Source organism: Sinocyclocheilus grahami, unplaced genomic scaffold, assembly GCF_001515645.1.
Source record: "Sinocyclocheilus grahami isolate Dianchi unplaced genomic scaffold, SAMN03320097.WGS_v1.1 scaffold104.1, whole genome shotgun sequence".
Taxonomy (NCBI): Eukaryota; Metazoa; Chordata; class Actinopteri; order Cypriniformes; family Cyprinidae; genus Sinocyclocheilus; species Sinocyclocheilus grahami.
Window position 1 is genome coordinate 865,499 of NW_015505283.1, and position 22,118 is coordinate 887,616.

The 22,118-nt window shown below is 35.0% G+C and overlaps 1 protein-coding gene and 1 long non-coding RNA gene across 4 annotated transcripts; one reads left to right on the forward strand and one right to left on the reverse strand.

Annotated features, from left to right (window-relative positions):
• Window positions 1-2,675: 2,675 nt before the first annotated feature.
• LOC107588495 (SH3 domain-containing kinase-binding protein 1-like) lies at window positions 2,676-20,424 on the reverse strand. 3 transcript variants are annotated; one of them, XM_016276613.1, is made up of 17 exons: window positions 19,985-20,424; window positions 18,778-18,935; window positions 18,636-18,693; window positions 16,232-16,344; window positions 15,734-15,824; window positions 15,036-15,097; window positions 14,921-14,966; window positions 14,461-14,555; window positions 13,215-13,313; window positions 12,804-12,855; window positions 6,926-7,009; window positions 6,586-6,709; window positions 5,713-5,905; window positions 5,323-5,391; window positions 4,438-4,619; window positions 4,292-4,355; window positions 2,676-3,625 (listed from the first exon to the last, which is right to left on the reverse strand). In XM_016276613.1, the coding sequence occupies exons 1-17, from the start codon at window positions 19,986-19,988 to the stop codon at window positions 3,593-3,595; spliced, it is 1,527 nt and encodes a 508-aa protein (XP_016132099.1). In that variant the 5' UTR covers window positions 19,989-20,424; the 3' UTR covers window positions 2,676-3,592. The 3 variants fall into 3 exon arrangements, with proteins under 3 accessions (XP_016132099.1, XP_016132100.1, XP_016132101.1); XM_016276614.1 differs by having other exon boundaries at window positions 2,677-3,625; window positions 6,947-7,009; window positions 19,985-20,419; XM_016276615.1 differs by lacking the exon at window positions 5,323-5,391 and having other exon boundaries at window positions 2,677-3,625; window positions 19,985-20,417.
• LOC107588496 (uncharacterized) lies at window positions 4,618-21,748 on the forward strand. The gene is made up of 3 exons (XR_001609593.1): window positions 4,618-4,727; window positions 8,386-8,389; window positions 21,736-21,748. It is a non-coding gene; the product is annotated as an uncharacterized lncRNA (long non-coding RNA).
• Window positions 21,749-22,118: the final 370 nt, after the last annotated feature.

A 22,118-nucleotide genomic window follows, 5' to 3' on the forward strand; every position in this document is an offset into this window, starting at 1 on the left:
AAGTTTGGGATTCGTTTTTGTTTTTTTAAGAATTTAAAGAAACTAATGCTTTTATTCAGTAAGGATGTGTTAAATTGATAAAAAGTGATAGGAAAGACATATTGTTAGAAAAGATTTCCATTTTGAACATGCTGTTCTTTTTAACTTTTTATTTATCAAAGAATCCTAAAAAAGTATCACAAGTTCCAATAAAATAAATATTAAGCAGCACATCTGATTACAACATTGATAATAAATCAGAATGATTTCTGAAGGATCATGTGACACTGAAGACTGGAGTAATGGATGATGAAAATTCAGCTTTGCGTCACAGGAATAAATTATATTTTAAAGTATAATAAAATAGAAAACTGTTGTTTTAAATTGTAATAATATTTCACGATATTAAGTTTTTTTCCCTCTATTTTTGATCAAATAAATGCAGCCTTGCTGAGCAAATGATACTTCTTTAAAAAACATTCAAAATCTTGCTGATCCCAAACTTTTGAACAGAAATGAAGAGAACAGAAATTAAAATTCGGTGCAGATTAGAGAATTATTTTCATGATTTATACTAATTTGTCTAAATACATTTTAAAAAGCTAAATTCAATTGTTTTTAATGCTACAATGTGAAACAGGCATCACAACATTAAAATGTATGATACGAAACTTACTTCACTTACTTGCAATATTATTTTAAGATTCATTTTGTGAGTTGGATTATGGTAAAATGCAAAATTAAAAAAGTGGATTTTGAAATGAGCAGAAAAATCCAATATTGCCCAGTATTGATACATTTAAAAAATGTCTAATAACAACTCATTACTGATATGGTTCCAATATATATTGTGCATTCCTAAATAAAGCCAAAAAACATCCTGCTCAACATGGGTCCTGCTCTGAGTCCCGAGTAACATGGTTATACCAATCAGCAGATGCAGTTTAAAACAATCAAGGGTTGATTTGCCAATCATCTATGATAAAACCCACAGAGCCATCATAATATATCAATAACAAATACCAAATTAGTCAGATCTTTATATATTTTACAATAAATTTCATGGTTGTTTTGGCTACGCCATCGGTCATTTACAATAATCTGTTTATGGCTATACAAAAAAAAAAAAAATTGTCATATTTAAAGGGGGCATATGATGCTGCTAAAAAGAACAGTATTTTGTGTATTTGGTGTAATGAAATGTGTTTATGCGGTTTAAGGTTCAAAAAACATTATTTTCCACATACTGTACATTATTGTTTCTCCTCTATGCCCCGCCTTTCTGAAACGTGTCGATTTTTAGAAAGCTCATCGGTCTGAAAAAGCGAGGTGTGCTGTGATTGGCCAGCTATCCAGTGCGTTATGATTGGCCGAATACCTCAAGCGTGTGACAGAAATGTTACGCCCCTACCATATTGTGATGATGCCCTGTCCAGCCGGAGCGATGATTCAAAAACATTAAAACCCATTATAAATGAGGCATTCGTTGCATCCAGTGGGGACATAATTATGGATTATAATGACTTATACTGTCTTTTTACGCGTTGCATCGCGCTGCGTAAACATAAAACTGCATTTGTCTGCATTTGTGATCGGAGAAATGACAAACAACAAGCCCTACTCTACACTGCCCAAAACTCGCGTTTGAATCATCAGTGGCAAATCCTTTTTAACCACTGATTTCTAGTCTCGTTCGCTTTCAACAAAGAAACAGCGTCACATGTGGCGGCCTACAGTGAGCAGAGGCTGGGGGCTAGCGTGAGGAATGGCCGGAGGGTTAGAGTGAGCAGAGGCGGGTGGGCTTGAGAACGGCGGGCTGGACTCTGCTTCGTCCACGGTGAAAGCCGATCCGGCGATCGACAGCGCAAAGTTGTAGTATTTCCTCAGTAACCAGCACGGATCAGCTCCAGGCATGACGAAGCAGATATCGTCCTCTTTTGGAAGACCAAACAAAGTAGTTTCACTTTCACAACGAAGCACACAGCGCCTTCATGACATGGGGGCGGAAACAACAAAACTACAGTGAGAATAAAAGTTAAGCCTTCTTTCTTTGCGTGAACATTTTTCTTTGCGTGAACGCTGTGCAAATCTTCCCACATAGTGATGTAGATATGTGGGGGTGTGTTAGAACGAGGCGTTTTAGGAGGGTGTGGCTGACTCTTAACTTTTATAAAGAATATCTCTTTGGATTTGAGACTTTAGTCTTTGCAACTTTACAGATCTTCTTTATGCACCAAGAGTTTGTAACACTCCAAAGAGAAAGGAAAAATTGAAATCGCATCATATGACCCCTTTAACTTAAATATTTGCTCACCAAACTGATGTTATTGCATTGTTTTATTTCTAGTTAAAAAAATTCCTTCTGGGAATCCCATGGAATGTGGAATGATGTGAAGAGATAATGGCAAGATGTGTGTTTAATTTAAATATTATTGAGCTTTACATTGAAATTGAAAATGCTGAAACCCAAACAATTAAACCAAAGTGTACCAATAAAAAGTGTTTGCATGGGACAGAATGTTAGAATTTTCTAATGAAACAACTTTCCTCACTGTTTAACTAAACTTGTAAACTTGATAACTGCTCATAAACTCAATCTCAAACTTGAGAACTGCTCATAGGACACCTAATATGTATAGAACCATACTAAAAACAAAAAGTCACAAATTTGTTTTGATTGATGGTACTGTAATTCAACCTACAAACATATTTCCCAATGATTAGTCAGACTATGAGGAGCTAATGTGTTCCACATGCTTTCCAGATGCTGTTTTCAGTTTAAAGGGAAACTAAATCCGCACCAGTCTCACATCACATCTTCACAAAGGGAAAATGGACTTTCAGATTCAGTTTTTTGACAAGCAAAGAGCTTTTAAACAGCATTTGCTGTGTTATAATTCATCACAAATGATCTGGAACCAATCGGATTGTTTTGTGTCATTTCATAAGATTCTCTTCAATCAGATTATAGGGGTTATGAAAAGAAAATTCATATTTTAATATGCTACGTTCATAAAGGTGATACCAATTCTGTATTTGTACATCATTGATATATTTCACTTACAAAAATAAAGCCATCTTGTTTCATTATCTTAACACAGACGAAACATTTATGCATTAAAAAAAGATGCCAGCACATGTTTATCAGAACATCTCTGGGTAAATCAGGCTTGGAGCAAAAACAAGTGGAACTATTTATTGATTTATTTGTTAACAGAATACAACCACAAAACAGAAATATATTAATTATAGAAAGTGTGTTAATACCTTTAAATATGGCCTTACATTATCCCCAAATTTCCATGAAAATATAAGATATTGGATGTCTGATATTTACACATTTCAAAATGCACATATGTCTTAAGAAATGAATGCCGAGGACTCCCACAACCAAATGAGCTGATAAGCAGTATATGAGAAAACCAGAAGTCTTTTGTAGTTCTGCTCTCTGATTTAAGCTCTGGCTTCTGGTCCACTCAACCAGGAATTCATCAATCAATCAATCAGTCACATGTGCTGGATTTCCATTCCCCCAACATCGTTGTTCTGTAGCCTTTATGTCCATGTCCCAGAGAAGGACCACGGGGTGTAGTGAAATACTGGTGTTCAATGTTCACTGTTTTTTCCTCAGAGCCTCCACCTCATCCTATAAATATCAAAATATTAGTTCTACTTGGCATTAAGGGGAGACTATATTTTAATTCTACAGTGTAAAATCAAGCTGGCTGACATTATTCTGAGGTACATAAATAAATAACTCCATCAGTTAAGAAATTATATTGTTAAAAGTACATTTTTTAAGTTTAACACTGCCAGATATTTGGCTATTTTAAACTTTATGACAACTGTTATGCGATTCAGATGTTTGGAGTTCAAACAAGTTGTATTTTTAACTCATAGCTGCTCTCTTGAGGATGAAGACGGTAATTATCACGTTTTTTTTCATGCGCCACTGGCAACTAGATTTAATTTGGAATACAGGATTTAACTGTATATAACTGAATGAGAAACTGTGATGCAAAAAACAAATCACTGCAATTTACTTATATTTTTTCTTTTTTGTATTTTTCCTCTTCTTTCTTTGTTGCTCAAGCAATTGAAATAAACTTTGCCCTAATTCTATTACACTACTTCGAGTCTTTTGAGTAAGAAAAGCCATAAATATGTGATTTGTGTAGTCATTTTTAATATAGTATTTATGCGAACTCTACAAGTTTGTTTTAGATGCATATCATTGCACATATAATAAAGCGATACTTTATAATCTGCACGTAATAATCCCCACAGAATAGACTCAAATCTCACAATTTACCTGTAATCTCATTCGTTTTTCTGTCTCATCCTTCAGTTCATCTTTAAGATCCTTTATGTCTCTCCTGGTTATTAAAGAGGGATATTGCAATAAGAGAAATGTGTGATATGATCATTCAGGTGTGGTAGTTAGGGGTTCATACTCACTCGTGCTGTGCTTTGAGGAGGTCCAGTGACATGCGGATATCTTTGAGCTCGGTCAGCACAGAGGCCAGTGAAGTGCTCTCCTCCTGAGCCACAGCTTTGCTTTCAGGCAGTGTCTTGGGTGGTGACGTGGTTTTAGCTACCTGCTCTGTCTTGGTGGAAGGTGATGACTGAGGTTCTGTACCCTGCGAGAAAAATACCAGCAGCTGAGCAACTGAGGGGTGAAAAGAGATGTAACTCCCAGGACAAGATAACAAAATGTAACAAATGCTTTACATGTACACTACTGATAAGTGTAAATTAAGACTTCTACATTGCTACAAAAGATTTCAAAGAAAATGCTGTTAGTTTGAACTTTCTATTCATTGAATCCTGAAATAAATGTATCATGGTTTCTACAAAAATATTAAGCAGCACTAGTGTGCTTAAATAAATGTTTCTTGAGCAGAAAATACAATAAATTAGAAATGTTATGTTAAATTGTAATAATATTTCTGTGTATTTACATCAATTAAATGCAGCCTTGGTGAGCATAAGAGAACTTCTTTCAAAAACATCAAAAATCTTACCGACTTCAAACTTTTGATAGTATATACCAGACGTGTAAAGAGATGTTTTATAGACAAATATAATTTCATAATGTAATATCAATACGTTTCCAACCTTTGGTAACACTTTAAAACAACTTTCATTAATAGGTCCTTAAAACATGATATCATGCTTAACAGATCAATAGTTCATGTACTTTCAAATATCAATATATATATTGTGTATGAATCATGTTTTTTTATATATATATTTGAAGGCACATGAGCTGATCTGATCTGTGAAGCATTATATAATTTAATAATATTATGAATGAAAGTTATTATAAAGAGTTATCCAAACCTCTGGAATATTTTGTGGTAATCCATCTTTCTCTTCTGAAGTTTCATTGTGGTCAATTTCAGCAGGAACCTTTATGAAAAACAGATGTCAATTGCATTATTTGTCAAGACATTAGAATTCATTTGAAAACTAACTTGACTACATCTTTATATTTGTTATATATAATCATGATTAATTATTTTAATTGATTGACAGCCCTAATTTTTAATTTCTTAATTTTTATCATCATTCTTCATGCACCACCCTTGGCATGATTTGGCTTGTGTGGCACACCTCAAGTGTGATTAAGTATTTTGACTAATTTCGAGTATTAAACTGAAATCAACTTCAAATCAACCAATCCTCCAATCAACTCAAATCCTGACACGTGTATGAGTGTGTTAGGCTCACTTGTGCGTCAGAGGTGAGGGCTGTTGGTGGTCTTCTCTGTGGAGGTTTGGCTCTGTTGGCTGTGGGATGGCTCAGTTTCTCTGAGGACACATCTACACCGTCAAACTGGTCAGGGGTCTTCTCTTTAACCTCCTTCTGTACTGGCGAAGCTGGGGGCTGTTGTTTAGGTGAGACAGGTTGTGGCTCTTCATTTCTAAGAGGGGGAAATAGGCATTATGCATGTTACACGCATAAAACACATTAAAATACATTTCAGAATCTTCTGAGTACGTAAAACACACAAATACAAAGCAAGCATGAGCCACAGATTTTCAACGTAGTTTCAATTTAATAGCTTCGTTCTCTGCACTGAAATCAAAATAAACATCAGCATCCGTAACGTGGTGTCTAATGTGTTTTAGAGTGCCGTGAGCTTTTTTCAAACAATGCACCACTTTGATTTGTTGTGGAAAATATAAGATGAACTGTTAATTGGCTGTAATGTCTTAGTTTGTGCATGCATTTCAGTCAGAATGACAGTTCTTTCTGTACGCTCTGCCTGAAGACACAGTCTCACTCAGAAAAACAGGAAACAGGCAGTTTGGTTGATTTAGTCCCTCAGCAACTCATAAAATTTCCATTGCTCTCTACAAGACTGACCATTCACAGGCCCTTTAGAATAACACACAATGCTAAATTATCATCTAATGAGGGGGAATTCAGTCCCTTTAGCATAATAAATCTAACCGATGAAAGGAAATTCATGATTTCATTTATCTGGTGAAATAGTGAAAAACTTCTGTTTCAGATTCCTTCTATTTTTGGCATTACTTGGGATGAAAAGCATCACAGAAGGTTGTATGCTCAAAGATGATTTGCTGAGGCGTCACTTACTTTGGTACTAGTTTTATGGGCTTCTCCTTCACTGGTGGTGGTGGAACGGGTGGTTTGTGCAGACCGGGCAACTTAATTTTACCAGGTGGGTCACTTCGAAAGTCTTTAGTGTCCGGTTTGTCACCTGAGCAAAGAGGAGAGAGTGCAAAGACAAAAGATAAATATTATCATAATAGGCAAATTCTTCAGACAGCAGTGCTTTTAAATGAGCTCAAATATCTACTGAAGTAATACATTTTGTACATGTGTAATTTAAACATTTAATAAAAAATGTAGATGTGCATTTACTATATAATTCAATTATCAAGATAGGATGTTACACTTAAGCAAGAATATTTACAGGTGTGTTCAGAATTATTACATTTAGTTTCCGTCTTTGTGTTCGTGTCAGAGCTTTTCTGGTCCATCACTGGCATCTGGTTCACTGAGATATAAGAAGATACAAGATTTTGCAGTCAGTATTATGACGTTTGATCTGACAGTGGTGGCTCTATCCATTTGTTGTTGTTTTTTCTACATATCTTACAAAATTCTTCACCCTTATCAATTTTGCTTCTTTTTGGACTGTTATGTCTTGTCCAAAGAACACCAGAGGAGGCCAGCCTGCACCCTTGAAGCAATTTTTGCTGCCATTCTTTTTCATAATTTGCCCTTTACACACTTTTAGAATAACAGCACAAAATAAACATCACTTTGAAGCATTCTCACAACTACACGGGTTACATGCTGGAGGTCTCAGTGGCATGGGAACAGGCAACTTTCCCTGACAAATGAGCAAATGAGCTGCTGTTTCCTGTGGCTACACAAAAAAATATCATGGGTTCCCTTAATAAATCCAAATGGGTTCAAGTATTAACAGTCATTAAACTGTCTTGAAGAACAAAAAAAAAAGGTCAGATCTCTGTGCTCATTCAGAATTACTCTTGTGGAGTCAAAATCAAACAAGACATTAAAGTCACAATCTAAGATAAAATCAAAGATCTTAGCAAAGCCATAAATATCACATGTAATTATTTTGAGTAAACATCCTCTCTCTCATACAGAACATTGTTTCATCTACCATCAGGACTACTATGACAAGATCTTTTCTTTTAAAAGCAAATCTTCAAAAAAATAAAAACCTATTAAAAACCACATTCTGAGACGTTCCTAATTCCATGCAGTCAAGCGACAAACGACATCAACTGCAAACACATCTAGCATGTAGAGAACATGAAAATCCAAGAACTGAAAATACTGAAGAATAAACAGAGTCTATACATACCCCGTGAGTTTTTCAGCATTCCAACAATACAACCCTATAATTCATATGAAAGCGTTTATATATAGAGAGCACAGGGGTGCTCCACTTTGCCCTTGCCTTTCTCTAGAGTCTGCTCACATGACATCTCTTCATGGCCTACGACTTCCTGTCACAGCCCCACACTGCTGCATCAGTGTTTCTTAGAGCGGTTTGTGGTAATGAATGTGATGTGTGTGAAGTCAGATTTAAAACTTAAGTAATGAACAGAGATTCTTGCACCACATTTCCAGGCCTTTAACGCCACTTTAATACTGTTACAGATTACATTCCGCAGTAAACAAAATATGATCAGCCTGAGGGGAAATAGAGTCTCATGCTTGAGTGCAAAACAAAACATATGAGCAAAACGCCTACTTCCTGTCCTAGAAATGACAGTTGTCAATAACAGGTGCAGAAACTGTATTTTACAGCTTGTAGTTTCCATCAGAGAATTTTAGTGAACTACCAAACATAAGCTAATATTAAACGAACATGCTGCAAAGTTGTTAATTCCTCAGAAAAGTAAGGCTGATTGAAAAAATATAATATTGTTTAATAATAAGGGCTGTTGAGCACTGTATAAAGTTAATAGAATGTTCATAAAATGTTTATATTCTTTATAAAAGGGAAAAAAACTAAGCTATTCAATTGTCTTTATTTTTGCATTATGTGAAAATAATAATAATAAAAGACATTATAAATATACATTATGTAAGTAAAGAAATGGCACAAACTTCCTCTAGATAAAAATAAATCTTAGCAGTGTCTAATGTCTAATAAAGGTTGTGTTTCTGATTTCAAGAACATTATTGAAAGAGTCATATAAGAGTCACTCTTTCATATGATGAATTCCAGCTTAACTGTTATTTATTCATGTGGTATTTATTCATGTCTTTTGATGAACTATATACTTATTTGAAGAGGACATCCGAGTTCTTATAAAGACACAAAGCAGTGCACAAAAATTCTAATTTTATATCACAAAATGCAGTTTTTCAAGGTTAGCATAATTGTGCTAGAGTATAACTTGCTAAAAATGGAATACTAAAATAAAGATTGATAAATATACTACTTTCACAAAACAGAAAGTAGTAATTTAGTGCAAAAGCAGTTTTTTTTTTTTAAGTAATGGCCATGGGTCACGCCATGCAAGAATAAAACCTACAAACTTTAGTTTTGAATTGACAGTAACAAGTACTTTAAAGATGCCCTGACACGTGCCACATGTTTTACATCTTATCGAACTAGCTCACACACCCCCTAAAATCTTTTAATACTATTTCTAACATTTCCAGCTATGTTTGGTATAATCTGAAGAAACAGACTTGTCGAACCAGCCCTGCTACTATGACAGGTGCTGATGTCTTACCTGCGTTTTTCAGAGAGCCATGTCTCACCGGTGGCTGGCCTGCATTTCCAGTCTGCGTCAGAAACGAGAAATTGTCAACAAAACATAGATTAGTCCTTCTGAGCAAGATAAAGCTCACACTCTTTCCATGTAGGAGGAATCCAGTCACCGTTTTAGTGTTCCTCTCTTCTAATGGAAACCTCAGAGTCAATCTCTTTTAATATAATAATAATAATAAGGTATTAAAAACAGATTTATAACCTCCAGTCTGTTCCATCTTAAAACAAATTAAACTATTTGTGAACTAAAATCGGTTTTCTGAGCCAGCCCATTACTAACAGCCCAGAGCAGTGTTGACAAAAGGGAGACTCCCATTCTCTAACAGTGCACAAATGGGCCAATCATGAGAACATTTCTCTGTCCCACACTCACATGAAGAGCATCCGCTGGGATCACCATGACGAAGTTATCAGGAAAAAAGCCCCTGCGTCCGTTCAGTTCCCCCTCCCACCAGCCCTCGTCCTCAGTGGACTTTAGGGAAAAGAAAAAGAAAAGAAAAACACAAAGCTGAATCATTGCCCAGGAAAAGACACAGACTTGTATATGGGGTATAAACAACCAAATGAGGAGGTAATCAGTTAGAATACACATATGAGATCACTCTATGCCCTTTTCGTTTCATTTAATTACCACTCAAAACAATCTGAGGTCAGTAAGATTTTTTTTTTTGAAAGAAATAAATACTTTCAGTAAGGATGCATTAAATTGACAGTAAATATATTTATAATGTTACTAACATTTCATTTTCGAATAAATGCTGTTCTTTAGAACTTTCTATTCATCAAAGATTTATCACAGTTTCCACAAAAATAATAAGCAGAACGACTATTTTCAATATTGATTATAATAAGAAAATGTAGTATTACAATTTAAAATATATTAAAATAGAAAACTTTTTTATTGTAATATTAGCAGTATGAGCATAACAGACTTTGAATGATCTTTTGGTAGCATAAAGAATAACAGAACCATAAAATGGAAGCATAATTTCAACTCAAATCAATTTCATGTGCATTTATTTACTTATTTGTTAAAGCGATAGTTCACCCAAAAATGAACCTTTTGTCATCATTTCGTTCCATTGTCATGTTCTTCCAAACCTGTACGAGTTTCTTTCTTATGTTGAACGTAAAAGAAGATATTCTGAAGAATGCTGGTAATCAAACAGTTGATGGTCCCCATTGACTTTCAGAATATTTCTTTCCCTACTATGGAAGTCAAAGGGGACTGTTTGGTTCTTCAAAATATCTTCTTTTGTGTTGTTCAACATAAGAAAAAAATGTATGCAGGTTTTGAAACGACATGAGGGTGAGCAAATGATGACAACATTTTTGGGTGAACTATTGGTTTAAGTAATTATTTAAGTAAACATGTAATAAGCAAGGTAATGTAAAGTCATGCTGTCATTTTCACACCCTTATCAATTTTGCTTCTTTTTGGACTGTTATGTCTTGTCCAAAGAACACCAGAGGAGGCCAGCCTGCACCCTTGAAGCAATTTTTGCTGCCATTCTTTTTCATAATTTGCCCTTTACACACTTTTAGAATAACAGCACAAAATAAACATCACTTTGAAGCATTCTCACAACTACACGGGTTACATGCTGGAGGTCTCAGTGGCATGGGAACAGGCAACTTTCCCTGACAAATGAGCAAATGAGCTGCTGTTTCCTGTGGCTACACAAAAAAATATCATGGGTTCCCTTAATAAATCCAAATGGGTTCAAGTATTAACAGTCATTAAACTGTCTTGAAGAACAAAAAAAAAAGGTCAGATCTCTGTGCTCATTCAGAATTACTCTTGTGGAGTCAAAATCAAACAAGACATTAAAGTCACAATCTAAGATAAAATCAAAGATCTTAGCAAAGCCATAAATATCACATGTAATTATTTTGAGTAAACATCCTCTCTCTCATACAGAACATTGTTTCATCTACCATCAGGACTACTATGACAAGATCTTTTCTTTTAAAAGCAAATCTTCAAAAAAATAAAAACCTATTAAAAACCACATTCTGAGACGTTCCTAATTCCATGCAGTCAAGCGACAAACGACATCAACTGCAAACACATCTAGCATGTAGAGAACATGAAAATCCAAGAACTGAAAATACTGAAGAATAAACAGAGTCTATACATACCCCGTGAGTTTTTCAGCATTCCAACAATACAACCCTATAATTCATATGAAAGCGTTTATATATAGAGAGCACAGGGGTGCTCCACTTTGCCCTTGCCTTTCTCTAGAGTCTGCTCACATGACATCTCTTCATGGCCTACGACTTCCTGTCACAGCCCCACACTGCTGCATCAGTGTTTCTTAGAGCGGTTTGTGGTAATGAATGTGATGTGTGTGAAGTCAGATTTAAAACTTAAGTAATGAACAGAGATTCTTGCACCACATTTCCAGGCCTTTAACGCCACTTTAATACTGTTACAGATTACATTCCGCAGTAAACAAAATATGATCAGCCTGAGGGGAAATAGAGTCTCATGCTTGAGTGCAAAACAAAACATATGAGCAAAACGCCTACTTCCTGTCCTAGAAATGACAGTTGTCAATAACAGGTGCAGAAACTGTATTTTACAGCTTGTAGTTTCCATCAGAGAATTTTAGTGAACTACCAAACATAAGCTAATATTAAACGAACATGCTGCAAAGTTGTTAATTCCTCAGAAAAGTAAGGCTGATTGAAAAAATATAATATTGTTTAATAATAAGGGCTGTTGAGCACTGTATAAAGTTAATAGAATGTTCATAAAATGTTTATATTCTTTATAAAAGGGAAAAAAACTAAGCTATTCAATTGTCTTTATTTTTGCATTATGTGAAAATAATAATAATAAAAGACATTATAAATATACATTATGTAAGTAAAGAAATGGCACAAACTTCCTCAAGATAAAAATAAATCTTAGCAGTGTCTAATGTCTAATAAAGGTTGTGTTTCTGATTTCAAGAACATTATTGAAAGAGTCATATAAGAGTCACTCTTTCATATGATGAATTCCAGCTTAACTGTTATTTATTCATGTGGTATTTATTCATGTCTTTTGATGAACTATATACTTATTTGAAGAGGACATCCGAGTTCTTATAAAGACACAAAGCAGTGCACAAAAATTCTAATTTTATATCACAAAATGCAGTTTTTCAAGGTTAGCATAATTGTGCTAGAGTATAACTTGCTAAAAATGGAATACTAAAATAAAGATTGATAAATATACTACTTTCACAAAACAGAAAGTAGTAATTTAGTGCAAAAGCAGTTTTTTTTTTTTAAGTAATGGCCATGGGTCACGCCATGCAAGAATAAAACCTACAAACTTTAGTTTTGAATTGACAGTAACAAGTACTTTAAAGATGCCCTGACACGTGCCACATGTTTTACATCTTATCGAACTAGCTCACACACCCCCTAAAATCTTTTAATACTATTTCTAACATTTCCAGCTATGTTTGGTATAATCTGAAGAAACAGACTTGTCGAACCAGCCCTGCTACTATGACAGGTGCTGATGTCTTACCTGCGTTTTTCAGAGAGCCATGTCTCACCGGTGGCTGGCCTGCATTTCCAGTCTGCGTCAGAAACGAGAAATTGTCAACAAAACATAGATTAGTCCTTCTGAGCAAGATAAAGCTCACACTCTTTCCATGTAGGAGGAATCCAGTCACCGTTTTAGTGTTCCTCTCTTCTAATGGAAACCTCAGAGTCAATCTCTTTTAATATAATAATAATAATAAGGTATTAAAAACAGATTTATAACCTCCAGTCTGTTCCATCTTAAAACAAATTAAACTATTTGTGAACTAAAATCGGTTTTCTGAGCCAGCCCATTACTAACAGCCCAGAGCAGTGTTGACAAAAGGGAGACTCCCATTCTCTAACAGTGCACAAATGGGCCAATCATGAGAACATTTCTCTGTCCCACACTCACATGAAGAGCATCCGCTGGGATCACCATGACGAAGTTATCAGGAAAAAAGCCCCTGCGTCCGTTCAGTTCCCCCTCCCACCAGCCCTCGTCCTCAGTGGACTTTAGGGAAAAGAAAAAGAAAAGAAAAACACAAAGCTGAATCATTGCCCAGGAAAAGACACAGACTTGTATATGGGGTATAAACAACCAAATGAGGAGGTAATCAGTTAGAATACACATATGAGATCACTCTATGCCCTTTTCGTTTCATTTAATTACCACTCAAAACAATCTGAGGTCAGTAAGATTTTTTTTTTTGAAAGAAATAAATACTTTCAGTAAGGATGCATTAAATTGACAGTAAATATATTTATAATGTTACTAACATTTCATTTTCGAATAAATGCTGTTCTTTAGAACTTTCTATTCATCAAAGATTTATCACAGTTTCCACAAAAATAATAAGCAGAACGACTATTTTCAATATTGATTATAATAAGAAAATGTAGTATTACAATTTAAAATATATTAAAATAGAAAACTTTTTTATTGTAATATTAGCAGTATGAGCATAACAGACTTTGAATGATCTTTTGGTAGCATAAAGAATAACAGAACCATAAAATGGAAGCATAATTTCAACTCAAATCAATTTCATGTGCATTTATTTACTTATTTGTTAAAGCGATAGTTCACCCAAAAATGAACCTTTTGTCATCATTTCGTTCCATTGTCATGTTCTTCCAAACCTGTACGAGTTTCTTTCTTATGTTGAACGTAAAAGAAGATATTCTGAAGAATGCTGGTAATCAAACAGTTGATGGTCCCCATTGACTTTCAGAATATTTCTTTCCCTACTATGGAAGTCAAAGGGGACTGTTTGGTTCTTCAAAATATCTTCTTTTGTGTTGTTCAACATAAGAAAAAAATGTATGCAGGTTTTGAAACGACATGAGGGTGAGCAAATGATGACAACATTTTTGGGTGAACTATTGGTTTAAGTAATTATTTAAGTAAACATGTAATAAGCAAGGTAATGTAAAGTCATGCTGTCATTTTCACAAAACACACCTCTTTAGAATGATTCAAGATTGTTTTGTGTTGGCATTCTAATCACCGGATCATCATTTATTATTTTGCTGCAATGACCAGCTGACTGTACATTATCCTTTACATACACATCGGATGAGGTAACTTTGTTTTTCATTAGAAAATGAGCTGTGTGCTGTATAAATAGAAAGCATTCAGTTGGTCACAAATGACACACCTTGTTGATGATTGCTATGACGTCTCCCTTCTTCAGGTTTAACTCGTCTTCGGCAACAGCTTTGTAGTCGAACATGACCTGACAACATTCCTTCACTGTTGAGAAATTAAATATGAATTTAGTGACTTCAAATGTACTGACGTTGTAATTAAATTTAGCAACTTGGGCTTTTCCTCAACGGATTTGCCAGGTAGGTTTGGTGGGTGAATCTGAAAGCACATGTTGCTGCTCTTCTGGTATGAAGGTCTTAGGGAAGTCCTTTAAGAATAGATATTTTCATTCACTGATAACTGCATACACATTGTCTTAAGACTCTGCATGTTCTCTGTCACTGTGTAACATGGGAATAGTGTTCGGTCCTCTTCAAGTTGAAGTGTACAACCTCAAACACCAGCTAAACAGCATTTAATTACTTAACCAAAGTCATCTGTACGGTATGGCATGTTTTTAGACTTCTCACCACTTGATGTTTTTCTCCTTAAACTTGGTCTCTGTTGTACTTTTCCCTGCATGAAAAAAAATATTACAATATATAAATTAGAATAGAATAGAATAGAATAGAATAGAGTTTTCACCTCTTTATTGAAGACAGCTTCAGAGAGTTTAGGCCTGGATTTGACTTCAGTTGTCTTGCCATCTGCAGAACATTAAGAGGGTCCAGTAAGACAGTAACAAACATACAGCACCCTCCATAATGTTCGGAACAAAAACACATTTTTATTATTATGTTTTATTTTATATTTACTTTATTCTTTATTTATTAAATAATGTTTTATTACAGTTTGGTTTCACCAGGGAAAATACAAAATTTTTTATACATAGTCCAGGCATTTCAGGACACTATACTGTTTAGAACCAATGGCTTCACAGATGTTTGTGATTACTCAACCATTTAAACTTTCAGCATTTAGTCTTTGTTCTAGGCTACTGATAAAATTTGGACTCTGTTATTTGCGTTTGTTAACATAAGGACCAGAGTTTTGGCAGTAAAAGTGAAGAAACGATTGAAGCCGAGAAACAAGAATAAAGCAATAAGCAACATCAGACAACTAACCAAAATTCTCAGACATGTCTGACAGAAACACTTCTCAGGAAGCATGTGTGGATTTGTCCACAAAAGACTTAATGGGACTACAAAAATACCACAAAGGTTCACCACAAACATAGAATGCCCAAGTTACAACAATCTTTGTCACAACAATTATGGAGGGAACCCTATTATGCATGTGATGCAAAAGAAATGCAAGTTCCAATTTTAAGTGTACAACGTCACCTTTTGAAGGGACAAAAATTTCCTTGACAAAATTTGATGGAAAGGCTCCTATTTGGTTATTTTTCTTTCCCATCCACCACCCATCTTCAATCTGCCAGATAAAACAGAAATTATAGCAGAATATTTATAAATATAAAATTTCATTAGGACACAAACATTTCCCAGATACATTTACTCATTTGATGGGTGTTTTTATCCAGTATAGTACTGTGTATTACGGGTATACAATTTGTCATAGAGAGAGAGAGAGAGAGAGATTTGAAAAGACTTAAGGGTGAGTAAATTGGTTATTTGCATTATTATAATTATTATTTTTTATTTATTTATGTATTTATTTTTTGGGATGAACTATTCTTTAACGTTAACAAGGATGATGAAAGATTGCCACTTCTGCTCACAGAAAGCACAAGTAACTGCAATACGAAACCACATAAGGTCATCAATGGTATAGATAAAAGGTTATCAATGAAGTTTCTAGAAATGTATAGAACTTCTCACCTCTCTGAGAATCTCGATGGTCTCCCCGACAACCAGCTCCAGCTCGTCCTCGTGCGCGGAGGTGTAGGGAAAAGCCACCTCACATTTCCTCGTCTGTACCTTTGGTTTCTTCGCTGGAGCGATGAAGTAAGTGGAAAACATATGTAACATGTCAACACGTTAACGTGTGAGAACAAACTGAACTGAACTAGACTGCAAAAGCACTTCCAGTTTTCACTTTTACAAGTACTTCACTTTTATGACAAGTTCTATTTTATGGTGGATATAGCCTATGGATTTTGAAGGGTATAATTTGAGACCGGATGTGGAGGCACAAACCTTTTATTAGCCTACTTATTTTAGTCTACCAAGTCGGGATGCTTTGGGCAGCTTCAGACGCTTACGCCTGTGGTTTCGGATGTAAAAGTTTAAGAATCTGTCACTGAAAAAAAAAAAACACATTTCTCCACCATAAAATTTTAATATTTGAAAGAAAACATATCTGTTATTGTTGGGGACTTTGATTCATCCAAGATTCATTCAGAATTGCTTTTGTGCAGGTTTACGCCAGGAGTGACGATGAATGAATCATTGGTTCAACCGATTAATTCGACTCTCGAAAAATACGAGTGTCAATATTTGCATGACTTTTATAAAACTATATATAAAATTCAACAATCGTTTAAATACCGTGCCTATGTCATTTTAATTAGTCTATGTATTTTAATTATGGTTATCGGCCATTTTTAAATCTTCTACCCTAATGCCACTCAGAGTGCCATTCAGACTCACAACCGAATCGGTTTACGAAGGGGTGTGTTCGTTTATTCGATGCAGCCAAATATTGCATCTGCACAGCCAGCATTCAAATTTCATTGGTCTTTAATAGGGATGGGCGATACCTCTTATTTAATTTTCGATCCGATACCAATATTTTCAAGCCCAGTATCGTCGATATCGATACCTCTAAACTAAACTTAATTATAAATTACTGAATTTAAATTATTAAAAGAATATAATCAGTAATTATACTGACTAAATATTAGATTTTAAAGCCATGTTTTTAACATTTCATAGGCCTTTTTTGTTTACACTGTTAGAAATAAAATATACTATAATTGTATTTTAGCCCTTTCCTGGGGCAGTAACCTCAAAGGTGCAACTATACCCCTAAAAGGGAGCATATTAGTACCATACAAGTATGCATGCTTTAAGTGTAGATAAGTTTCAAAGGTCCACCTTTGTTGGCTAAAGTACTAAAATGTATTATTATTATTATTACCATGGTAAATTTGTGGTTACCGCAGTTTCACTACAAATACTGTGGTAAACAGTGGTTACAGTAATAAAACCATGGTTATTTTTTTTGTAAAAGGCTGCCAGACTGTTGTACCCCTAAAGGCTAAACTCATTTTTGTTTTTTTTCTGACAGATTTATTAACAGCAATTACAGAACATAACACAATCCATTTGAACTTTTAACAACCAGTTTAAATAAATGTACTTGCACAAACTAGCCAATTAAAAATAAATATTACATGTACACAAAAGTTTGGGGTCAGTAAGATTTAGTAATATTTTTTTAAGTCTCATGCTCAGGAAGGCTGCACTTATTTGAACAAACAAACAGTAAAAGCAGCAATATTGTGAAATATAACAATTAAAAATAACTATTTTCTATTTTAATATATTTTAAAATGTAATTTAAAATGTATCTGTGATCAAAGCTGAATTTTCAGCATAATTACTCCAGTCTGCAATGTCACATGATCCTTCAGAAATCATTCTAATACCATTTGCTGCTCAAGAAACATTTATTATTATTGCTGCTTTATATTTGTGTGGAAACCGTGATGCATTTTTCAGAATTAATTTTATATATAGTAACAAAGTTATGTAATGTAATAATGTGGCAATGGTTTCTTAAGATCTACTTATGTTTCTGATGCTTTTGGGGAACACAGTCCTATTTGAACAAGCACTGTGAGCCATGCGTCAGCAGCGAACTATTTGCGTGTGTTCCGATGAGCAGGAGAAATGGTTCTATCCAACACAATTATTCGCTAATATAGTCCATTTCTCCACTTATGCCCCGAATTTCTTGATAAATTAAATAAAATTAATGGTTAAAAAATGCACTTTAGAATCGATATTTTTATGCGAGGATCGATCCTTTCGATACAACATCAGTATCGAAAGTATCGATACTTAAGGATCGATACGCCCATCCCTAGTCTTTAAGGCAGGAAACACCCTTACGAAAATTAACCATGGTTTTACTACAAATAAAACAACAAAAAAACATGGTTACTACAGTTAAACCATGGTAGCTACAAATTAACCATGGTTTTGCTACACTAACCATAGTTTAATAACTTAAAACTTTGGCTATACAAATGGTAATCGATACGCCAAAAAAACTTACATTTCCTCATGCTTCTCGGCTCTCTGTTGCTGTCCCCTATTAAGTAAACAGGCACTTCCTGTAAGGAGAGAATAGCCATTTTGAAAATGACCATTATGGCTACTAGGAAAGCTATGGAAAGTGTGCTCAAACAGGTGCAGACCTTGGCAAAGTTGCTAGGGAACATGCCTCTCTTTCCTCTCAGCTCTCCTTCCAGCCATCCTTCCTCTTTACCCTTTGAGACGTTCTTCACCACATCTCCCACATGCACCGTCAACTCATCAGACATTGTCGCCTCAAAGTCCAGAAGCACAAGCACCTCTAAAATGGACAGAAGAGAGGTGAAGCCATTGGTGGTTAATAAACTGGAGTGTTTTATGAAATATGTAATATTTTGGCTTGTAAATTATTTTTTCAGCTACTTTTAAGTATCTAAAATACATTTTAACAGCCATTCTACAGATTTTTCACTCAAATAAATGCAGATTTCATTTGGGCCAGCTATGTTTGTCGTGTCCAGTGTAGACAGGCTTTAGCTGTTGCGGCGCGACACGACAACTGTCGCGTCCAGTGTAGACACGGTGTGAGTCAGTTGCACTTTCTCAATCAGCCTTATCTTTTATGAAATACTTACCCTACAGACAAATGCATCTAATTATGTGAAAGACATGAAAAAACATGCCAAAGAGATTGAAGTGGTAGGATTTATGTGACTCTAAAGTGCAACACGGGAGCTGGATAGCCATGAGCAATGCGTTTCAACAGGCTTACAGGTATGCGAGTTGAACCTGAATGATTTGAACTCAAGAATGCATAGCAGTACAAAGTGCAGTTTGCATGATTCACAGTGGCATTTTATCTGATTTCCTGCAATAAACTCTTGTGTGTTTTATCAGTCTAAATGTTAAGACTTAATTACAGGTAGTTTATGATCAGGTGAGCTAAAAAGAAAGCAGCATTATAATGATGTTGGTGTCATAAACTGTCAGCTCAAGTTTCTTGACCACATACGCCACACTGAGTAAATCAGTAAATAAATAAGTTACATTCAGATAAATAAATACATTCAGTTATGGATAATTGTTAGTAATAATTTTAAATCAAAAATATGATACAGGTGTAACCTGTCGTTTATTGCTTACTAATCAAAATGATGTTACACTCATTATACTACAATTCACATGAACACTGGCTACCATATATATACATAATCACTATATATGCTTCTTCTAAAATACATTGATCTTTCCATTAAAAAGCCATAGGTGTTGGAATGGCAATACAAATAAATAAATATATCTATACATAACCCAAGTACCACAGCTTGCCAAATCATAACAACCTTTTTGAAACAAAGTTTAAAAACTCACCCATGGCCCCTTGAAAACTGTGTTTAGAGCACCAAGTCTGACAATGAAGATTCTGTTCAGTTCTCAAAGTGTCATGGAATCCCTGCTTGATTTAGTGGCATTACACAATCCAGAGACAGCAAAAGCTTTGTTGGACCTCCTTCTTTCTAGTCAAACATTAGCATTGTTGGGGGAAAAAAATTCTCAGCTAGTCAAGACACGTTATACCCTGAGAAGGAGAGATAAGCGTGTAACAGGTGAGACAGGTTTGTGTTGGTATGCGCCTTCTGGTGTCACGTGCCACAGCAAATATGACTGACAATACTGCATGTGCTCTCACTTGAAAGGAATTCAAGGAAAACCTGATGTTTAAATAACCTTGATTTGATAGGAGCGTACTGTTAGGGTGCGTCTCAATCAGCTCCCTAGCAGTCGTGAATCAGCAGATCGTGTACACGAATTCGGGCACTGGTAAGTGCTGCACGTTGGGACAGCCATCACTCAAATTCCAGTGACATGATTAACGTTACGTACAACGTCAACGGACAACATAGTAGAACGTCATCACTGGAATTAATAAACGACAGACAGGACCGAGCTCTTTTTGATATTTATTTTTTTATTCTCTTTAAACACGTCGTTCTGGTACAAGTTCTTACAACATTTCAGCCGAATGTTAATTAGATGTGTTCAATTCCTGTCTAGCGATGTGTGTTTATGTTGAAATATACTAAAAAACGGTTTGTCTTTTCAAATCTTCTATCGCGAGTCATCGAGTTGGCTCGTGTGGTTTAATGTTTCGCGCTTCAGAAATGTGACGTTATTTCCGGTAAGGGAGTATAGTGAGCGCCTATGCGCCCTAGTTTTTGCAGTGCACTCGAAGGATTTCGCGATTGAGCCAGCCCTTAAAATGGCCGACTCCCTGATCAGTGCCCGTATTACTGAACAAAGGAGCTGATTGTTAAGAGTGTGTTGATATGAGTTCTTTCAGTCTATGCCATGCTTAACTTTTATTGAACAGATAGCAGAGATATGATTGTACTGAGACTGTAATGCTTTTATTTAGAGCATGTCGGGTCAATTTACACAGAAATAATAAAGCATTTTTAAGAGACCATTAAAATAGGCTTAATTCACAATATGATAATTTACACACACAAAAAAACCCCTTCCTGTTTCTACTTGACACAAAAATCAGTCAAATGTAAAATTGCTGCATTTTATTTCTTTCTGATTGTGAGTATATAAATGCAAGTCAAAAAAGTCCAAATGTATATATCAGACAGTGCAAATCAGAACCCAGACAGCTAAAAAAAATCAAATTTTGAGAATGAATGAAAATTGTTCACTTTCCCCCCAGCACATTCTTTATACTTTAACTCTTCAAAAACAAAAATAAAGGTGCTTAGCCAATAGAAAAAGGCATACAATTTGAAGACACAAGACACACATTAGAAAAACCATAATAAAACAGGATGCACACACATACTGTCAAAAACTTGCACCCCAATAAATCAAAAATTCTCTTTAAAACATTTGTATGTGCATGTACATTTAACTTTATCTGTAGGCTGTTTGTCCAGTTTCAAAGTTGACATCTTTGACTTTGACTAGCAGTGGGATGAATGTAAATCTTTTCCCCCCACATGTCAGTGACTGGGACATGAATGTCTACCTGCTGTAGTTTGGTCCCATAGCGAGACTGGGTCATTCATACAAGTTATTAAGTCAAGATCTTCCTTTCTATAGGTAGACACACAAGGGTCTCAAAGAGTTTCAATTAAGTCCACAAAACATTAATATGTACATCTATTTTTTTTTCAACAGCAATAATGAGTACATAACCAGCCATAGTTCTATACTGGTATTCTACACTTCAGGCACTGTGGTGTATCAACGGCACCTAACCATTGAACTAATGGTCAAATAAAATGGGCTTTTTGATGCCTGATATCAACATCTATAAAGCAGTGTGGTCAATAAACTACATATGTGTCGTATTATGTTGAATTGTACTGTATATTACACGATCAAAATTCACACACAAATAAAAAAATAACATTTCTTACTATCCATAGACAAAGCTATCAGTAAAATTGGAAACTAAAAAAGTGGGGAGATAAACACTTCCTTTAATCAGTTAATGATAATCTCA

What these genes read in the sequence shown, in the direction of transcription:
- LOC107588495 (XM_016276613.1), bottom strand. An exon ending in AAGGAGAAAAACATCAAGTG is followed by an intron (nt 14,556 to 14,920) that starts GTGAGAAGTCTA and finishes ATTTCTCAACAG; the next exon opens with TGAAGGAATGTTGTCAGGTC. An exon ending in AAAAACGAATGAGATTACAG is followed by an intron (nt 3,626 to 4,291) that starts GTAAATTGTGAG and finishes TGATATTTATAG; the next exon opens with GATGAGGTGGAGGCTCTGAG.